Source organism: Phocoena phocoena, chromosome 9, assembly GCF_963924675.1.
Source record: "Phocoena phocoena chromosome 9, mPhoPho1.1, whole genome shotgun sequence".
Lineage (NCBI taxonomy): Eukaryota > Metazoa > Chordata > Mammalia > Artiodactyla > Phocoenidae > Phocoena > Phocoena phocoena.
Genome location: NC_089227.1, coordinates 53,952,439 through 53,971,135, shown reverse-complemented (window position 1 = coordinate 53,971,135; position 18,697 = coordinate 53,952,439). Strand labels below are relative to the sequence as shown.

The window sequence follows — 18,697 nt, the reverse complement described above, 5'->3', positions numbered from 1 at the left end:
TGCTTAATAAAATAAGCTGACAGAAGAAATAAATAGTTGGAATGTTCTAGGAAATGAGACCTACATTTACATTGAAAAAAGCTAAAATATTCCTGTGGAAGAGTTTCTTTAAACTTATTGGTAGGGGTGTAATATATAGAAAAAAAGATTTGATAGCCCCCTGCATAACTTTGGACACAGTAGTTACTTTGTAGACTGAAAGGGAAATTGCTAGTTTATTGAGAAGAAACATGATCTCTTCTGGAGTTCTAAATAGAGTAAATACTCTGTAAAAATTCTGCAGTGGATCTCACTCTTTATAAACATCAGGAAAAAGAATAGAAGGAATTAGTGAGATCTGGGAACTCTCTGTGGAACTGTCCTCAGCATGAAGGATGTTTTTCCTCAAATAACATAGCCTAAAGCAAAAGTAAAATGATTAGTTTCTGCATAAGGAGTACAGTTCTATAGTAGGATGTTCAAAAATTTTATTCTTTTAATTTATTGGGGAGTTTTTGGCTAAGATAATAAGATTTACTTAAATTCTCTCACTATATAATTATTTTCTTGGTCAAGTATTTAATTTTAAGTTAAATAATATGGTAAAGAAGTGTAGAAATCAATGAATTCCAGCAGAATTTCTGTTGTTCTTTTGTACAAAATAGGAGTCATTCTATACTTAGCAAATGGTGTTGAAAAATCTAGGGAATTATGTAATAATTGTGCTAAGTTCCATTTATTTTCATTCGTCAGTAGAAAGTTCCTTTTAAAATAGACATTGTTAGCAATTAACTGGTTTGATACGTGGAAAAGATTTAAAGTCCAGTGCTATTTTCTAAAGTACTTCAAGAAGAGCTTAAAATATCAATTTGAATCATTACCAGATTTTAGCAAAGTCTCAATGGGTTTTGACTTTTAAACAGTTAAGTATTGTACCAAATTATGTGACTCCTCCTAAGTATATGTAGTTTGTCAAAATGCTTTTCTTATGTGGTACAAGGTGGGTATGTAAATTTTGCTTCTTGTAGACAATTCATTTAAAGATGGCAGGACACAAAGAGCAGAAGGTCTTAACGGTACATGGACTTTGTGAGAGACACCTCCATGATAAACATCTGACTCATTTCAGTTATTGGACAGTTAACCAACAGTGTCATGTTTGGGGGAACATATTTGTGGAGAAAAATGCCAATTCTCAGAAAATAATTTTGTTGTTTAAGAAAACCTAAATATTACTTTGATAAAGGCAGGTTCAATTGAGCAAATCTTAATGAAATCTCTTGGAAGTCCATGTTCTCATAATATCTGAATGGAAGCCATTGCTTTACAATTAAGAAACATCTATGGTGGGACCCCATTATAACTCTGTTGCGTGGGTTATGTAACCGAAATATGTAGTGAATTTGCTATGTATGGTTCTTGGGAATGGAATTGGCTTGCCTTGCATCCTGATACTTTTCAATTACAAACTCTTGTAATGGGGTTCCATTGTATTTGACTTTTCTTAAATTGAATGTTGTGTAATTCTGCCTTCTTCATGAAGACTTTCATGTTCTCTTCATTCTTTCATTTCAGATTTTTTCTTTCTTGATTTATTTTAATGCACAGTAATGCTTAGAAATGTTGCTTACTGATTTTAAAACATTCATTTGATTATATTTTTGAACAATATATATATATTTTCCATTTCAGGTCAAATGGACTCTCTCATTCTTGGAGTGAAAGGATTCCAGACACAAAACATATTTCGGACATCTGTGAAAATGGGCGACCTCGCAGTAACTCTTGGCAAGGTATAGGGCAGCATTCTGAACCCATCTGTCCACATAACCTAAAGTCCATATTTTGTGGTTCCTGGTTGTAAAGACTTGTTCTTTTTTGTTAGGTCTTAAGCTCTTCTCCCAACAGAGAGGAGGGCATTTATCATGAGAGAATCCAGTTCTTTTTTCTTGGATGGGGAATGATGGGATTTGGTAGCACCAGCTCACTGGACACATTGAGAAGGCTGCCCAATGCTCTAACGCCCTCTGTTCTGGGCTGGTGCTGGTTGTGAATTGCACCCACTTGAAATACCGTAATTAAACACACAGTGATTGTTTTATTTATATTCAAATCTAGCCATAAACCATCTTTTTCAGGTAACCTGGGAAGCAACAGAAAGAAAATCAGAGGCAAAAGATTTAGACCTCGGTCTAATTCAACTGAGTAAGTCTGAACCTCTAATGGAAAAAGACACTCCAAGGTCCTGTGCAATTAGTGTGAAAAGTTAATTAACCAGATCATCAAAGAACTGTAAACCATGCCTCTTGGTCTTGGTTTTGTCTTTTTAATTCTTTTTTTTTTTTGCCGTTTTAAAATTAACCATGGCTTTTCTCTTTTACATAGGCATCTCCGCAACTGTGCCCAAACCAATACTCCTTGATAGTGGGGGTCTCACCCTCGCTGCAGGCTTTGTCCTCCAGTAACCTGCCATTGTGGTGTTTCAGTTCCGTTTGAAGGGAATTTTGATAACATTCCTTTCTTCTCATCACCCGGGGGTCCAGCCATTTAGAGGGGTCACCCTTCCTCTTCCCAGTATTCACACAACCTAGAAGCATCAGGGGAAGATTCCCACTGTACTAGAGCATGAGAACTGCTCACAGTGTGAAACCACCGCTCCAAGGGCTTCATGGCTGCCATCTAAGCATTCTCTCAGACTACTGGAATATGGTTCCCTTTTAAATTTTCCTTCTGAGGACATTTAAAAGGGCATTTACCTAAACTTGCTCTTTAACGGAATCATTGTCACTAAATGCAACACTATCCATTTTAAATGATAGCCACACTTTTTTTTTTTTTTTATAGTGGAGATAGGGTCAGCAGTTACATTTAAAGTCATTTATAATGAAGTAAACACCATACACTTTTTTTGTTTGTTTCTCCACTTAAGAAAGTTCAAGCAAAACCAAGCTTCCTGAAACCTTTATCTCCCATCATGGAATAAAACACATCCTTAGTTTCCTTGTGGACCTTGCCACCTGGTTTTAATTAACTGTACTCTTTGCACCCACCTAAAAAAAAAATTTTTTTTTTTTACTTATTTCTCACTGCAGTGCTAGTGATGATTCCCTGCATCTCTATTGCTTCTTCGTGCCTTAATACTTAAAAAAATCTGAATAGCAGATATTTGTTAACCGCTTGTCAGAAACTCACATTAGCTTTTCCATCATATACCCTGCCTTTTTCAGTCCAGGACAATAACATTGCCCTGAAATTTGGAGCTTCCTGCTGATGGTATTGTCTTGTAAGTGGCTTGTCAAAGTTTACTAGAGGATACTTTACCTTAGGAACAATAGATAGGTTCCAGTGATACCACTGCATGGTCCAGACTGGCATCATAGAACTCCATCACAAATAACTAATCCGTTAGAGTTTATCTTATACATCCCCAAAGCGCTTGAATGCTTTAGGGCTCATTGTGGATAAACTCTTCTTGGAATGTTGTTTGATTTGTTTTGCATGAGGTCACCTGGTAAGAGCTTCTTAGCTTATCTCAGTTGCTCACAAGAGTACAGGTAAAACTGCAGAATGTCCTTCAGAACTTCCTTTGTGTACTGTTTAGTGTTCTAACAGTATTTCCTATAACAAGGCTTTGAAAACTCTTAAGTGAACAACAACCAAATATCCAATATTGTATTAAAGCTATGAGTTTAGGACCCAAGGAACACTTGGTGTTTAGCAACATTTTCTAGCATAATCACTTATTTTTTTTAAAAAAAAATTACGTATCATGTAACAAATATTATGATCTATAGATGCCCCTTGAGAAATCTTGCCTGTGAGATAATTATGACATTTAATAAGACATTATAATGAAGTCATCTTTATGAAGAAGTGTTCAGGACTCTCAGATTTTTCAGACTTTCACATTTGGTTACATGACTCATGTAACCTAAATGGAGCCAAGTCCGTGAAGCTGATCACTGTTCTCACATTCTCACATACCTTATTGGTCGGACACTATGTTTTATTTTGTTTTTCTTAAAAGAAATCCTAATACACAGCATATCAAGAATTATGTCGACAGGTTTTTAAAATACTTTCCGTATTTGTTAAATAATCCCATTTGCTTCTGATATAGCAGTATCACTTGTGTAATTATAAGAGGAGCAGAATGACCATGGACAAACATCTCTTTTAAAATTTTTTTTAGATAATGAGGTATTATCGGGTCCATTATTTCAACATTCCCTTTAGTATCTCATCATCCCAAAGGATGATGAAACATCAGGACATGAATGAAACCATGCCCCACAAATGCATACTCTGCTATAAAATGTCCTTGTTTATTGTACTGTTTTTCCACTCAAAGTTTTGCATCTTCCTCACTGTTGTACATGATGTAAAGAAAGTTTTTGGCTTAGACTTTGTATTATATATTGTGTTTTTACAGGAGGGAGCCCCAAGCACCTGAGCCTGGGCACTCCCTCGCCCAGACAGTCCCATCCCAAGGCATAAACCCAGGGGGCTCTGACAGCCCCCAGACAGGGAGTCTGGATCACAGGTCAGTCTCCACCTGCCCCTTCATTTTGGGCTGCCACTTAATCTGCCTCCAAGTCCCTTCCTTGGCTGAGAACAGGGTCATTTGATCTGTGACTGACCCCCCAGCGTCTGCTCGGAGGTGGTCCTGGTCCAGCCAGCATCAGCTAATTTTCCTCTGCCTTTCCATCCTGGAGAACACAGAGAGCTCTCCTCTCCTGTCGAACGCATATTTTTTTTTTTTTTTTGCATGTTGCGCTACAAGCCAAGTCAAGCCACGTAGGCAGATGTATCACAGTTTGATGAAATCCCATCACTCCAGTCAGCACTACCTAGAGATGTTAGGAGGCCCACTGTGAAGACACTTTCATGGGCACATCCCCAGAGGGAACTACAGTGGAGAGCTCTCTTCAGTGACCTCTAGTGAAGTGATCACAGCTTTCTGAGATGTTCCCAGACACAGAGAGAAAGGTCCACCATGTGCAAGTCAGGCCATGTAGCTGTAGGTTTCCTGGAACATCCATGGCTGTCCCTTAGAGCTTCTGAGATTGACAGTGAAAGGAACACATGTCTCCTCCTGGAAGTGGCCGACTGCCTGTGGGTGACTCAGTTTGCTGTGCGGCTGTGTTTCACCCGGTAACAGCTGCATGGGCTTTTTCTATGGTTTTCCCCAGGCCAGAGCATTCACTAGCCTTTATGTGTGGCTGCACTTGCTTTTTGACTTTTTTCTTTTTGTTCAGAGTCTCAGTGGAAATCTTTATGCAAGTTTTAATTGGCTATCTCTGTCAAAAGCACAAGTTGGCAATGATTGTGGCTAAAGGCAAAAAGAAGTGCGAGTTGTTCTCAAGTCAGGGGACACTGTCTTAGCAAAAATGGTCGTGTAAGCATGAAAACCAATCAAGCCCTTCTCTCAGGAGGGAACTCGTGATGTTATTTTGTGGTGTACATTGGTTATAGCTAACAAGTTGAGGAAAATCACTATGGAAAATAATCTAATTTTGTTTGTTTAACTGTGGAAATGTATCTTGATTTAAATGTATCTACTAACTAAAACTAAATATGGAGGAAAGAAGCAGACTTTAACCACAAAAAAAAGCAGTGTTTTTTTATCACTTTCCCTGGTTTGTTTCCAAATAACTTTAAAAGTTTTATGGAGCTTGAATCTTTATTGTCTATAGCATCTCTAGAAGTTACCTTTTAAATGAGAAAACTCAGTAAAACCTCCAAATTCTTCCATGAGTGAATTTGTTGAAACTGTATTTATTTGACAGGGACATATTCTAAGAGAATGTGATTTTGCTTGGCTCCCAGGGTAAAAATCAAAAGAAACTGAAAAAAACCAAAAAAAAACCCAAAAACCCTTGCACTCATAATTTTACTGCCTTTAACATTTTTCTTTATGCAGTAATTCTGATGGAGACTTTGGCCAGATCCATCAGGGAAATGTTAACTAAGGTTGTTGTTATCCTCTGGCAGTCACTCCTTAGTGATCAGACACTTGGAAGGCAACCTGTGAGAGCCATTTCCTACTGGAAACATGAGTGTGGAGTGCACAAAGGGGAGGAAGGGACATCGCAGCTGCACCTAAGTTACTAAACCCACCTTCAAGAACATGGAGGCCTCTTGGGACCACACTTACCGTGCGCTGGGGCTCCAGGATCAGAAGAGTGGGTCCCTTTCTGCTCCTTATAGAGCCAGCTGGGTCACCTTTCTCGTTGACTCCAGCTTGGGATCTGCTCTCAGGAGTGAGACAGAGGCCGTGTAAAATCTTTCCTTTCATATTGGAAAGAGAACGTGGCCCCTTTTAATTGTTCTTGGGGTGTTATATTCCCAAACACCAGGTTGGAATTGCAGCCATCTGAATATTCTCAAAAAGGCCCATTATCATTTGAAAACCAAGAAGCCAAATGAGTGGTGGCCTGGAAAAAGCCACTTTGGAGGTGGGTGAATGGGACTGCTGACAGATCTCTGAGAGAGAGCTTCTGATCCACTTTGGGAAACCACTGGAAAGGCTTTCCCTGAAAGGTTGAATGCATTCTAGAATGCCTTGAGCCTTGTTGTAGCTGAGTTTATTGCCATGTCATTGTACAGACTGCCTCATAATCACCCAGCATCCATCCTGGTTTATTTGCCATAGTCATTAGTGTTTGGAGGGTGAAGAACATCCTTGCTAAGCTTGTGCTGTGTATTTTCAGATTTTCTATCTTGTTCTGCTTTCTTTGTTCCTTCCATTGCTTTCTGCAGGTATTTAAACCCATGGTTCAAAAGAGACTATAATGTAGCTAAGTGGGTAGAAGATGTGAATAAAAACACTGAAGGACCATACTTTAGGTATTTTATAAATTAATTTTATATCCTTTTCAAACTCTCCCAGCACATTCAAATACTGTAGTGTGACTGGCTCTCTATCTTGTATCTCCCAATACAAGTTCCCATAGGTGGAAAGGGTCCTTGTTTATTTGCTGCCTTTTGATCTCTGTTTTTGGCTTCGTGAGCAAGTCTAGTTCTTTTCTGAACGTTTCAAATGAAGCCATTTGAAAGGGTTGCCATTTAGTGCATGTCCCTATCCCCATCTTGAGCTTTTTAGTAGCTTTCTCTTCATGCTATGCTATGTAGTGTTCTATGGGCATGAAACATACTTTCCACTAATAAAGAAGCACTATTAACCTGAACAATTTAATTTCTAGAATCTAGCGGTTTCATAATGCATTTTTCCTATTACTGCCTGAAGAGTGCATAGTGCATACAAAAACTCAAGGAAAAACGTGAAAAGAAAACCATATGAAATGTGGTGGAATTTTACTCTGAGTAAAAACACTGATTTGATGGAACTTGAAAATTATTGAGATAATATTGACCACACGAGAGTGTGTGGAATGATTTAGGCTTTATTTGTTCAGTACAACCATTTGCTATCAGAGAAGGCTGTGCTGGAAAAGGGTTTTACAGATTCTCAAAAAAGCATCTCAAGGAATTTTTTATTCCAGTAAGAATGTCGTTGTCTTACCCTTCAGATAGAACAGGAAACAGCTCAGAAACACGATCTTGATTCACAAAAGAGCAGACAGAATACTCCTACATTTTAGAAACTAGCAAATTTACTCAGTTCACTGCAGCTCGTGTAACATTAGAGGTCAGAGAGAATTTCCACGGCTCTTAATGGCATTTTTTTCACTCTTTATAATATCAAACTGACTTCCTAGATGTAAACATCGACTTTATATCTGACTACTTTGTGGACAACTAATGTAAAGAAGCCATATAGACTCAATTACTACCTCTTCTGAACATAACTTCAACAATAAGCTTTCAGATTACTTATTACCATGACTTGGGTCAGCCTTTATCAGATATCAGAATATGTATGTGTTTTTAACTCTCAGCACCCATACAAGGTGGACTTTCTCTTCCAGTGTACCATTTAGTTTAGACATGTATAGTTTGAGAAAATGATTAGACCTACCTGCGTTTTAATTTGATCCATACATTTGCATATAACCCAAGGGAAGCATAACCCCTGCCTGCTCACAAAAATACCTCCTGCTTTTATACCCCATCTTTCCCTCCTGCCCTGCCCCTCTGCTAATACCACTTTCGCACTGAACCTCATATACATACACTCACATTCAAACATCCCACCCTCACCTGTAGCTCCCAAGATGGCCAGCGTCAGGAAGACAGGTAAGATGATTTTGAATGTTATTTGGAATCTTGGCTCACCTGCAGTCCTATTTCTCTTTTCTCTTTTCCTCAGGCTTGTGGGCAGATTATAATTTGTATTAGCCGTGGAACCAAAACACAATGACTTTGGTCCCTTATGGGGTAGGGCTTATATACCTAAATGGACTTAGCATTTTGCAGCAGTAATTTGTGAAATGGTACTCCGGAAGAGTTGATTCACCTCCCTGGGTAAGCTGAGTAGTTTATGTGGCTCCCAGAGAAGAGTTCACATTTCTTAAAACCAGCCCCCAGGTCTGCCCAGAAGCTGCATGACTAAATGTAATTTGGATGGGGAAATGCTTCAGCTCCCCCAGGTGCACGTGCAAAGCTGCAAGGGCAATTGTAGAGGGTTCCTTTATCTCCTCTTGTAATATGAGATGTTGGTCCTACAGTGGACAGTCATAGGAAGAATTCCTTATTAAAAATCCATATTTATGTTTAAAGGCTAGATATAATTCAGAGGAGGGTTACAAGTTAACTGTCATTTTGGGGTTAATAAGGGTTATGCCTGAAAGACTTGGAAATCAACATAGAATTTTTGTGGAAGTGGTGAATAATTGAGGTATCCCAGGGCTTGCAACGCAATGATTCTAACGCAACAGAGTGAATTTCATCCACTGTCTGTCCACACCAAGCCTCATGTAGGAAGCACAGAGCATCCACACCTTGGCTTATGCTCTGCCAGCCCTATGGTTAAGCTCAGGTCTGCTTCATCTGCCGCCAGGTCATTCAGGGCTACCTCTCCTGCCAAAACCACCAATGAGGGCAAAGGTCACTTTATTAATCACCCACGGGGTGTGGGGTTTGTGGCATCCTTATCAAAATGCAATGTGGGGACTTTGCAGAAAACTGGTCCGAAATACTGCCCAGCATTAAAAAAAAAAAAATTGTATCCATATCACTATGAAGAGCAAAGCAAATGCCAAAAGATTTTGAGCGATCAGAGTGCCTCACTTGGGCTCCCTTACCCAGTTCTCATAGGACAGCATTTGCTCAAATTGTTGTCAATATATATTCAGATCATCACAAAGGAGCAGGTGAGGTCAGAGTGAGACCATTATCTTCTCATACCTAGATCCTGGGGGCAGTTCTGTTGGTGACAGTGCTTTACAAGCTCTTAGAAGGTTTCTTTACTATTGGGTATTGTCCACTGGATTACTCACTTCATCAGCGGTTTGTGAGTTCTCTTCCATGATCTTGTGGAAATGCAGTAACTCTGGAAAGAAACTAATGATAATACCTGTCTGAGTGCCTGCATTGTTCCTTTATTTCTCACAACATCATGAGATGTAGGCATTCTTATTCCCTTTCTATGAAGCAAAAGAGTAACTCGAGATAGCATAGCCAGTAAGTGTCAGAACCCGAATTACAAGCCTGGCTCTGACTCCAAAATCTCTTCTTTTTCCATCAGACTACTATAAAATTTGCACATGAGCACAGCCGAGTGAATAGGTGGTAGGCGTGTGTCCCACGTGTGTGACTGGCCTGGTTTTTGCCTGTTCTGGGGGGCAGAAGTGAGATTGGCCTTGCCTATCTACAGAAGGCAAACCCAGGAGGTCTGATGTAGCCCCAAGACACACCACAATCCATTGGCACAGGGACGTACCTTCACTGTGTAATTCTAAGTGGCACCCACTATGGTTATTAACGGTTTTTAAAAACGCAGTAATGATAACGGTTAGCATTTGTCCAAAATTTACTTTGTAAGTGAATGAGCTGGGCTGGTGCCTGGTTTTCAGTGGAAGCCAGATTGGAACCACCAACCAAGTAGCCAAGGTCAGAAAAGAACCTGGAGGTGGTTTTGAAGAAATGTCTTTCGTAGACATTTGTGAAATATGAAGTTTGTTTTCCCTAAACTGATTTACCCTGCCTTGTTCTCTACTCTTATTTTGACGCCTGCTCTGGTGCTGCCCATCCCCCCAAGATAATTCCCTTGTTGCTGTCACACACTACCCAACCTCACACCTGATGCCCCTTGCTCCTACTAAACTGTGCTGCTTGGTTTCTTTTCCCATTAGGGTCCAAAGTGTCAGTTAAACTAGTGTGTTAGTGTGAGAAGTAGTAAATGTGCAGTTTCTGTGGGGTTCTGGAGGACGCCACTATGTATTTTTTTTTAAAAAACTCATTGGCTTTGGCCAGGGAAAGCTATTTGAGGGGAAGACTGGACTTCCAGCACCCTCACTGGAATGGCCCTGTATGTATACAAAGCTGGTCACTTGGACCCATGGCCGAGTGAATGGCTGGCATGACTTTGAAGCTATAAGCCAATAATACCTCATCCTATGGACACCCACACACACTGCAGAGAATGAAAAAGAGGACTCAGTTTGTACGATCCCCTAAAGTAAACAAGATTTAGCTGTTTGCATACCTGACTCGTTTTTCTGAACATGGATATCTTATCAGTAGTGATTAGGCTAAAATCCAAACCCAGGTTAATATCCCTAGTTTTAGAAAGATATATTTAAATCTTTACATACAAAAGTATGTGCTCATTCTACACATACTGAATTTGTTTCCTAAAGATCATCGTCCTATTTGAAATGTCTTCCTAAAATTGAAAATAATCATGAATTTCTGAATTAGAAAAAGATGTGGTAGTACATTGCTTTAATAGTACTTAAAAAAAAAAATAGTACTTTAGAGGATTTGAAGTACTTACATTCTAAGTTCCACCCACCTGCTCCACGATGGATAGCATTAATACAGCAGAGGTCAAACAGCTGCAATATTGTGACAGTTCACATTAAGGAGTGAACATTTCTGCACAGAGGAAACGTTAGGAATTACAGATTTAAAGTAAACTGAATCACTCTTGAGTCTTAAAATTGAGCCAAATCTCAGGGTTTGTAGGAAAAATTATTTTCAAATCTTAGCTTGAATTTAGTGTCCATAAAAGAGAAACTGATTTGAAAACTACAGCAGAACCAGAGCAAAGAATGATATATGGATAGGAATGGAAATTTAAAATCAGGGAGAAAAGGACATCTTCATTTGGTGCAGGCAGTACGGTAACTAGATCTGCCCCCTACAGAAGGTTACCACACCACAAGCACTCGCAGGCTGAGTGTCGCTTACAGCAGATGCAATGCACCCCACTGAAATAGGTCCCTGTGCTTCAGCATGGCGGTGCCACCAGTTCAGTGATGTGGTCATTACCGCCTCGCACCAGGAATCGAGGAGTCATGGATGTGCAGTGGTGACATTTGTGAATGGGTAGCTACTGCCGAATTATCATGTTTATTTTTCATTGACACAGTGTAGATCGAGGCTCTTCACTCTCAGCTGTTTTTTTTTCACTTTAAAGACAAAATAGCAGGTACGGTCTCTTCCAGTGCGCTCTTAGTCACAAATATTACCACTGTGCATGCAGAATCAAACAAGAACAGCACAATGCACCGAGAGCTTATGCAGATCTTTCATATGGAGTATCTGTCTCCATGATGAGAACACATGTTATCCAAATAGGAAGAGTTTTTGTTGTTGTGTTTGGTTTTAGTTTTAGTAAAATTCCAGTCATTAAAGTGTTGCCACCTTATTGACATGACAGGTATACCCTACATGAGTTACCAAGGTCTATGTCTATGGCTTAGAATCCTCCCCTATACAGAAATGATGATTGTAGGGACTAATCAGACCATTTTTGTATGTTCTCATCAGATTCTTTGTTTGGCTGGAACTCTGCACTCCTTACCGCTTGCATGTTTACTAATGTGTTATTAAAACCCTCGTATTTGCCTTTGTTCTTTCACAACTAACACACTGGCCTCTGAATGCATGAGTTTTGTGTAAATTGGTGTGTGACTTAGTAACTAATAAATGTATCAGTTGTACTTTCAGATCTTAAAACTATAATTGGAATTACTGGACTAAAAACATTTTTTACATTAAGTGATAAAAATAAGGTAGACTATTAATATATCGTACACTTAATTTACCACTATGAGCTCTTAGAGTATTTTTTGATCCCTTTTTCATTTTAGCTTTTTAAAAATCTATTCTATAAAAAACCTCATTAGTGGCTTTCTAGCTGAAAAGTATTCTGTGTACTAATATTTAAACAATCCATTGCAGTTTTGAAGTTAGGAAGATAAAATTCTAGCATTCTAGTGTTGTGAATGACAGAGTATGTCCCAGTAGTTAAACCTTTGCAGTAGTGGCCTATGAAAGTAGAAATCAGAGGGTTCTTTCTGAACCCATTTTTCAGATATTTGAAAAGATATTAGGCAATCACATAATATGTATTTCATGTGTTCTCAACGTCTCAGGACTTTATCTCCTGCCAAGTCTCCTTCTTCGTCAACTGGGTCTATTGCCTCCAGCAGAAAATACCCTTATCCAATGCCTCCCCTTCCCGATGAGGAGAAGAAAGTGAACCGACAAAGTGCCAGGGTATGTGGGAACTTCTTCCATATGCTAACATCCTCAGTCATGATTGTTTATCTGTGAGTTGATGTTTTAAAAGAGAGAGCCATTTTTCCTTTTTTTGTTCATAAGAACATGAGAAGAATTGAGTTTGGAAAATAGTAGATTCTTGGGGCTTTTTGGGCCCAGATTTGTATTGGCAAATTTGTTTAATTATTGATGAATTCTAGAGATATTTGGCTTATATTAACTATTCACTGCTATATATTTACATCTTTTATTCATTGCAGCTAATATATTACAACCTGGAAGAGACAAAACAGAGAGTGTATTTTGCTTTATCAGTTTTTACATATACCTTGAAATGCCAGAGATTAAGTAAACCAGCCTCATTTCCATGCCCAGTTTGCTAACTCAGGCCTTTTGTTGGCTAATAAGACCCAGTAGGATTTAAAAAATAGGAACCCATGACAGAAAGTCAGATCAGTGTCTTGGGGATGGGGGTGGAATTTGGATAACTGTACAAGGAAAGGAACCTTGAAAATCTGTAATATTAAGAGTATGGCGGGGGCTTCCCTGGTGGCGCAGTGGTTGAGAGTACGCCTGCCGATTCAGGGGATGCGGGTTCGTGCCCCAGTCCGGATAGGCCCGTTAGCCATGGCCGCTGGGCCTGCGTGTCCGGAGCCTGTGCTCCGCAACGGGAGAGGCCACATCAGTGAGAGGCCCGCCTACCGCAAAAAAAACCCACAAAAAAACAAAACAAAAAAAGAGTATGGCCAAGGGTATGGTGAAATTTAGCAACCTTTTATTTAAAAAAAACATTAAAAACATATTTGGAATTTACTATTTTTATAAAACTGATTCATCAGAAGTTTCATGTAAATACTAAGTCCTCCTTTACATTTAAATTATGATTTTATTTAGTCTCACATCATTCCCAGAACACATCCATTATGTGAAATTTGAGATACAGTCGAGTTTAGAGAGGCAGACCAACCCTCAGAAACTTACGTGAAAGATATAACTAAAGAATATTACCTTTATTGGTGTCCAGGCTCTGTTGTGGTCAGTTACACTATAATTTTGATCTTCTCAGAAACAATGTTGCAAAAAAATAAAGCTTTAAAAGCCTGGACAGATTTATCTGCTAGTGAGTCCTTGGTTCCTAGGCTTTTTGGTTTTGAAAGATATTTCAGAGCCTCTTAGACCATGAACTTACATTATGGGGTCCAAGGTAAACATGGATCATTCAATTTTTAACTTGATCAATTCAGAGTCAGTAAGAAAACATGTGCTGGTTAGATCACTATAATCGAAAAGACTTTAAAAACAATCGGTGGTATTTTATTAACCATACAAAAAATTACCTTCATATATTAATATGGGCAATGGTAAAAGATGGAAAGGAAGACGATAACTCAGATTCCCAGCACTCAGCTTTTGGCCTTAAAAAAAAAAAGACTTGTGAGTAGACATCCACTTGTTTGTGATATAAGTATGTGGTAATAAAACTTTAGGCTGATGTCATTCCTTCCCTCCCCAGGGAATTGCTGAAGTAGAACACCTCACATTTTCTCCCTGATAAATTGTCTACATTGCTGTTTTGTTCTATCTAACTGGGGACATTCTTTTAACTGTTGTTATGCCAGGGTGCAGGTTTTTGGAGATGTTCCCACATGAGAGCCCATGAAAATGACATCCTCCAGAAGAAATGGCTGGCCCTTGACCTTTTCTCTAGGCTGACTGGGGCAGCTGTGAAGACTGTAGCCTTGGGGACAGTTGTGTGAAAGGTCTGCTTGGTTCTTGGTTCCCATGAGCAAGTAGCAGAATCCCATAGAATAGGCAGCCCCTGTCTCTGGGCTGTCTTTGTGGGCTGTGGACAATCTAACGAGCAGATCTTTCTATCAGCAAGCCTTCTGTTACAGCTATCCAGACACGGCCAAGGTCATGCCTATTCTTAAAAGCGATGGCTTGGCAATTCTTGGTTCCTTTTTCGTCACTGGGATAATCGTCACCTTCAGGTTTTCCCAGTGTCATTTCTTTGTTCCTCTCTTCTTTCTGCGAGCTGTCATTTATTATTTAATCTTCGTAACCATTTGTGAAGAAACTGGGCTCACTGAAGGTGAAGTCTGGACTCTTAACTACTCTGTATCATCATCTGAGCGTCAATCCAGATCTTCTTTCCCTCAGACGCCCTGCACACCTCCTGCTTAACCACTCATTTTCACTTGTCTCCACCAACAGGTGTCATCCACACACAAAGATCCTCACAGTTGAGAGATCTGGTGTCTTTTTTTAATGAAAAGGACATATAAAGCGGACCTAAAGTAGGTAACAGAATATTTCCATGAAGAGTCAAGAGAACATATTAAGAGAATCTGTAGAGAAACATCCACTTAGTCACTTAGCTATTCCTCCTTTTTTTTTCCTCAGAAACTCATTGGGTATCATACTATGACTGGCCCCAGATTTCCAGTAAAAATGGGATTTGGTTGGAAATTGGATGCAACCTGTGTTACACTAATCTTAGTCTTTCTTTGTTCATGTTCATAATAATTATACCCACATCGTATTGCCTGGAAACGTATTTTATCAGCTTGATCTTTTTACTTTTATTTTAATTGGCCTTCCTTCTCTGGTGAACTGAATTGCACTTATATTTGATCATGCCAAACTTGTATTCAGTCCATTAAGGCAATTACTGAATATTTTAGAAATTAGATATCAATGGGGCTGGTAAAAAGAAATGGTGGCAGAGGCCAGGAGAGGGAAGAGGTGAGGGAATTACGAAATTGACATCCTGCCCTGGATACATCTTTCTACTCTGATATGTCCACTCCTGAGAGAGGACAATTGTTTAGCAGATAGTGATGGATTTGGAGAGTGTATAGCCTGACCACAGGCCCAGAGCAATGATTTTTAATTGGGCGGTGGTGGTATTAATGGACTCACACTTTCCTAAGGTCAGTAGTTCTCAGCATTGACTGTACTGAATTGTCTGAAGGACTTTTAAAATATACTGATGCCTGAGTCCCACCCAGAGAGATTTTGATTTAGTTGGTCTGGTGTGCTGTCTAGGCAGTGGGATTTTTAAAACATCCCCAGATCATTGAAATATACAGCTGGGTTGAGAACTACTGTTCTAGATGGCTGTATCAGAATCCTGGGGAAAATAAGGGTATGTGTAGTTTTAAAAAAATAATATTTTAAGTTATTTCATTTGAGACACAATATTTAATTTATTCAAAATTTCAAGTAGTATTGGGTGGGCCAAAAAGTTCGTTTGGTTTTTTCCGTAAGATGGCTCTAGTAGCACTTAGTTGTCTTTAACTGGACTCGAAACAATTTTGTTGGATTGCATTGTGACAGCTGTCATGTCAGCGTGCATTAAAAAAAAAACTTATCAAAATTGGTGAATTTTTGTGTAGCCATTTTAATTTTTAAGATGGAAGAGAAAAGCAACATTTCAGCATATTATGCTTTATTATTTCAAGAAAGGTAAAAATGCAACTGAAAAGCAAAAAAAAGATTTGTGCAGTGTATGGAGAAGGTGCTGTGACTGATCGAACGTGTCAAAAGTGGTTTGTGAAGTTTTGTGCTGGAGATTTCTCACTGGATGATGCTCCACAGTCGGGCAGACCAGTCGAAGTTGATAGCGATCAAATCGAGATATTAATTGAGAACGATCAACGTTATACCACGTGGGAGATAGCCAGCATACTCAAAATATCCAAATCAAGCATTGAAAATCATTTGCACCAGCTTGGTTATTTGAATCGCTTTGACGTTTGGGTTCCCCATAAGCAAAAAAAAACCCTTCTTGACCATATTTCCACATGCAATTCTCTACTGAAACGTAATGAAAATGTTCCCTTTTTAAAACAAATTGTGACAGGCGATGAAAAGTGTATACTGTACAATAACGTGGAACGGAAGAAAGTGTGGGGCAAGCAAAATGAACCACCACCAACCACACCAAAGGCAGGTCTTCATCCAAAGAAATGTGATGTTGCATATACGGTGGGATTGGAAGGGAGTCCTCTATTATGAGCTCCTTCCAGAAAAACTAAATGATTAATTCCCACAAGTACTGCATACAGTTAAACCAACTGAAAGCAGCACTCAACAAAAAGCATCCGGAATTATTCAACAGAAAACGCATAATCTTCCATCAGGATAACGCAAGACCGCATGCTTCTTTGATGACCAGGCGAAAACTGTTACAGCTTGGCTGGGGAGTTCTGATTCATCTGCTGTATTCACCAGACATTGCACCTTCGGATTTCCATTTATTTCGGTCTTGACAAAATTCTCTTAATGTAAAAAAATTCAGTTCCCTGGAAGACTGTAAAAGGCACCTGGAACAGTTCTTTGCTCAAAAAGATAAAAAGTTTTGGGAAGATGGAATTATGAAGTTGCCTGAAAAATGGCAGAAGGTAGTGGAACAAAAGGGTGAATATGTTGTTCAATAAAGTTTTTGGTGAAAATGAAAAACGTGTCTTTTATTTTTACTTTAAAACCGAAGGAACTTTTTGGCCAGCCCAATATTAAATGAGGATGTGAGGATTTTGTGTATTGAAAGGTGGCCGTTGTTAAAAACGTTGAGACTCAGGTTTAGAGGAAAAAGAGAACTAAAAATTAGAGTGTTTATTTTATCCATTATGAGACTTCGCATCCACAATCACATAAGTATAGATGAAATTACTGAATCTTTTTCATCTTTGTAGCTCAGAATATGTCTGTTTCCTGCTTTCGCAGTGTGAAATTTTGCTTTTCTCTGTTGTGCAGCTATGGGAGACATCCATTTAAGATCAGCTGTTTACATGTGATACATCGAAACTGTTTACTTCAACTTTTATAGAAACTCAGCCTCACTGAATCACTGCAAATCTATCTGCTCTTCAAACAACTCGAAAACATCTCTGAATGCCACAGAGGAGAGGAAGCCGAGACTCACATCTGGATACCATTTTCTTTTTGTCATTGGCTTCAGATTTAATTGAACCATGAAAAGAACTACTGAAATGTTACACTATAACATGGAACAACTAAGGTACTGGTATGTTAATGGATAATCCGCATGACAGATATATGTAGAAATATCACTGAAATTAACTCACATGACCCAAATGTAGCAAGTTTCCTAAGGGACAATAATGGATTCAGAACTTGACATTCTGAAGCACATCCTCATTGTAGACAGTAATGCTATGTGCATGAGGCTTCTGTTTATTGTTTTCCACATTTAAGGAAACAACATCCCATAATAGAAACTAGCATGCTGGGCTAAGGCATATAGGATTTCTTCTGCAGGACTTTAAAGCTTGAGAGGCCAATATCCCATATGCTAACTGTAAACATGTATTTTTCCTTTTTTTTCTTTTTTTTTTACTTTTCATATTTATATCAGCATACAAGGACAATTGTACATATGTAAACATTTTTAAAATTTAAAAAAAGCAGCTGTTAACACACAAGTGTATTTTGCCAGATGCCTAAAAACAATCAGTCACAATCACGTCATCATCCATCAAATGGTCTTTAAAGATTATGACCGGATGATGTTGTAAATATAGTGGTCAAGGCTGTATGTGTGTCTCCCCATAATTGGTATTTGTCCAAACCATGTGCTATCCCTTTAAAGTGTGCACAGTCTAGAGGCAGTTTTATTGAGTAATTAATTGAACAAGAGAACAAAATGTCCGACAGAACTTAGGGCCTCCACAGCTTGCTTACTGCCTCAAGGCGCTCTGCTAGCAGCTGGCCGCTCCCTGGGAATCCTCCAGCCTGTCCATCTTCCTTCTGGGGGCTATAGCGCCTGCCTCAGTGGCTATCCTTTTTCGGTGCCAGAGCACATCTGCTAGTCTCACCTGGGGGGGCCTGTGAGTCCCACAGCAGTGTGTCCTGCTGAGTTAAACAAATGCACCAAAGACACAGGAGGCCACAGCTGCTGATGCATTGGTAGCTTCCAACTTGCCAATACTCTAACCCTTTGTGGCCTAAACTTTTGTTCTTTAACAAAGCTTTTTAGCCACCCTTATCTGTGACATGAATGACGTGTTTTAATGAAAACAACTTTCACACTGTTTATTGAGGGTATTTATCATCAGTGGGA

General features: G+C 39.1%; 1 protein-coding gene across 15 annotated transcripts in view; it reads left to right on the top strand.

Annotated features, from left to right (window-relative positions):
* ADAM22 (ADAM metallopeptidase domain 22) overlaps positions 1–17,391 on the top strand; it is a 236,835-nt gene extending 219,444 nt beyond the window's left edge. For 8 of the 15 annotated variants that reach the window (XM_065883907.1, XM_065883906.1, XM_065883902.1 and 5 more), the window contains 4 exons: positions 1,672–1,772; positions 2,118–2,184; positions 12,486–12,609; positions 17,371–17,391. In XM_065883907.1, coding sequence (XP_065739979.1) covers positions 1,672–1,772; positions 2,118–2,184; positions 12,486–12,609; positions 17,371–17,391 — 313 coding nt within the window. Of the gene's footprint in view, positions 1–1,671; positions 1,773–2,117; positions 2,185–4,411; positions 4,523–6,741; positions 6,829–12,485; positions 12,610–17,370 lie in introns of all 15 variants that reach the window. The other 7 variants (XM_065883901.1, XM_065883899.1, XM_065883897.1 and 4 more) reach the window with 3 other exon arrangements.
* Positions 17,392–18,697: the final 1,306 nt, after the last annotated feature.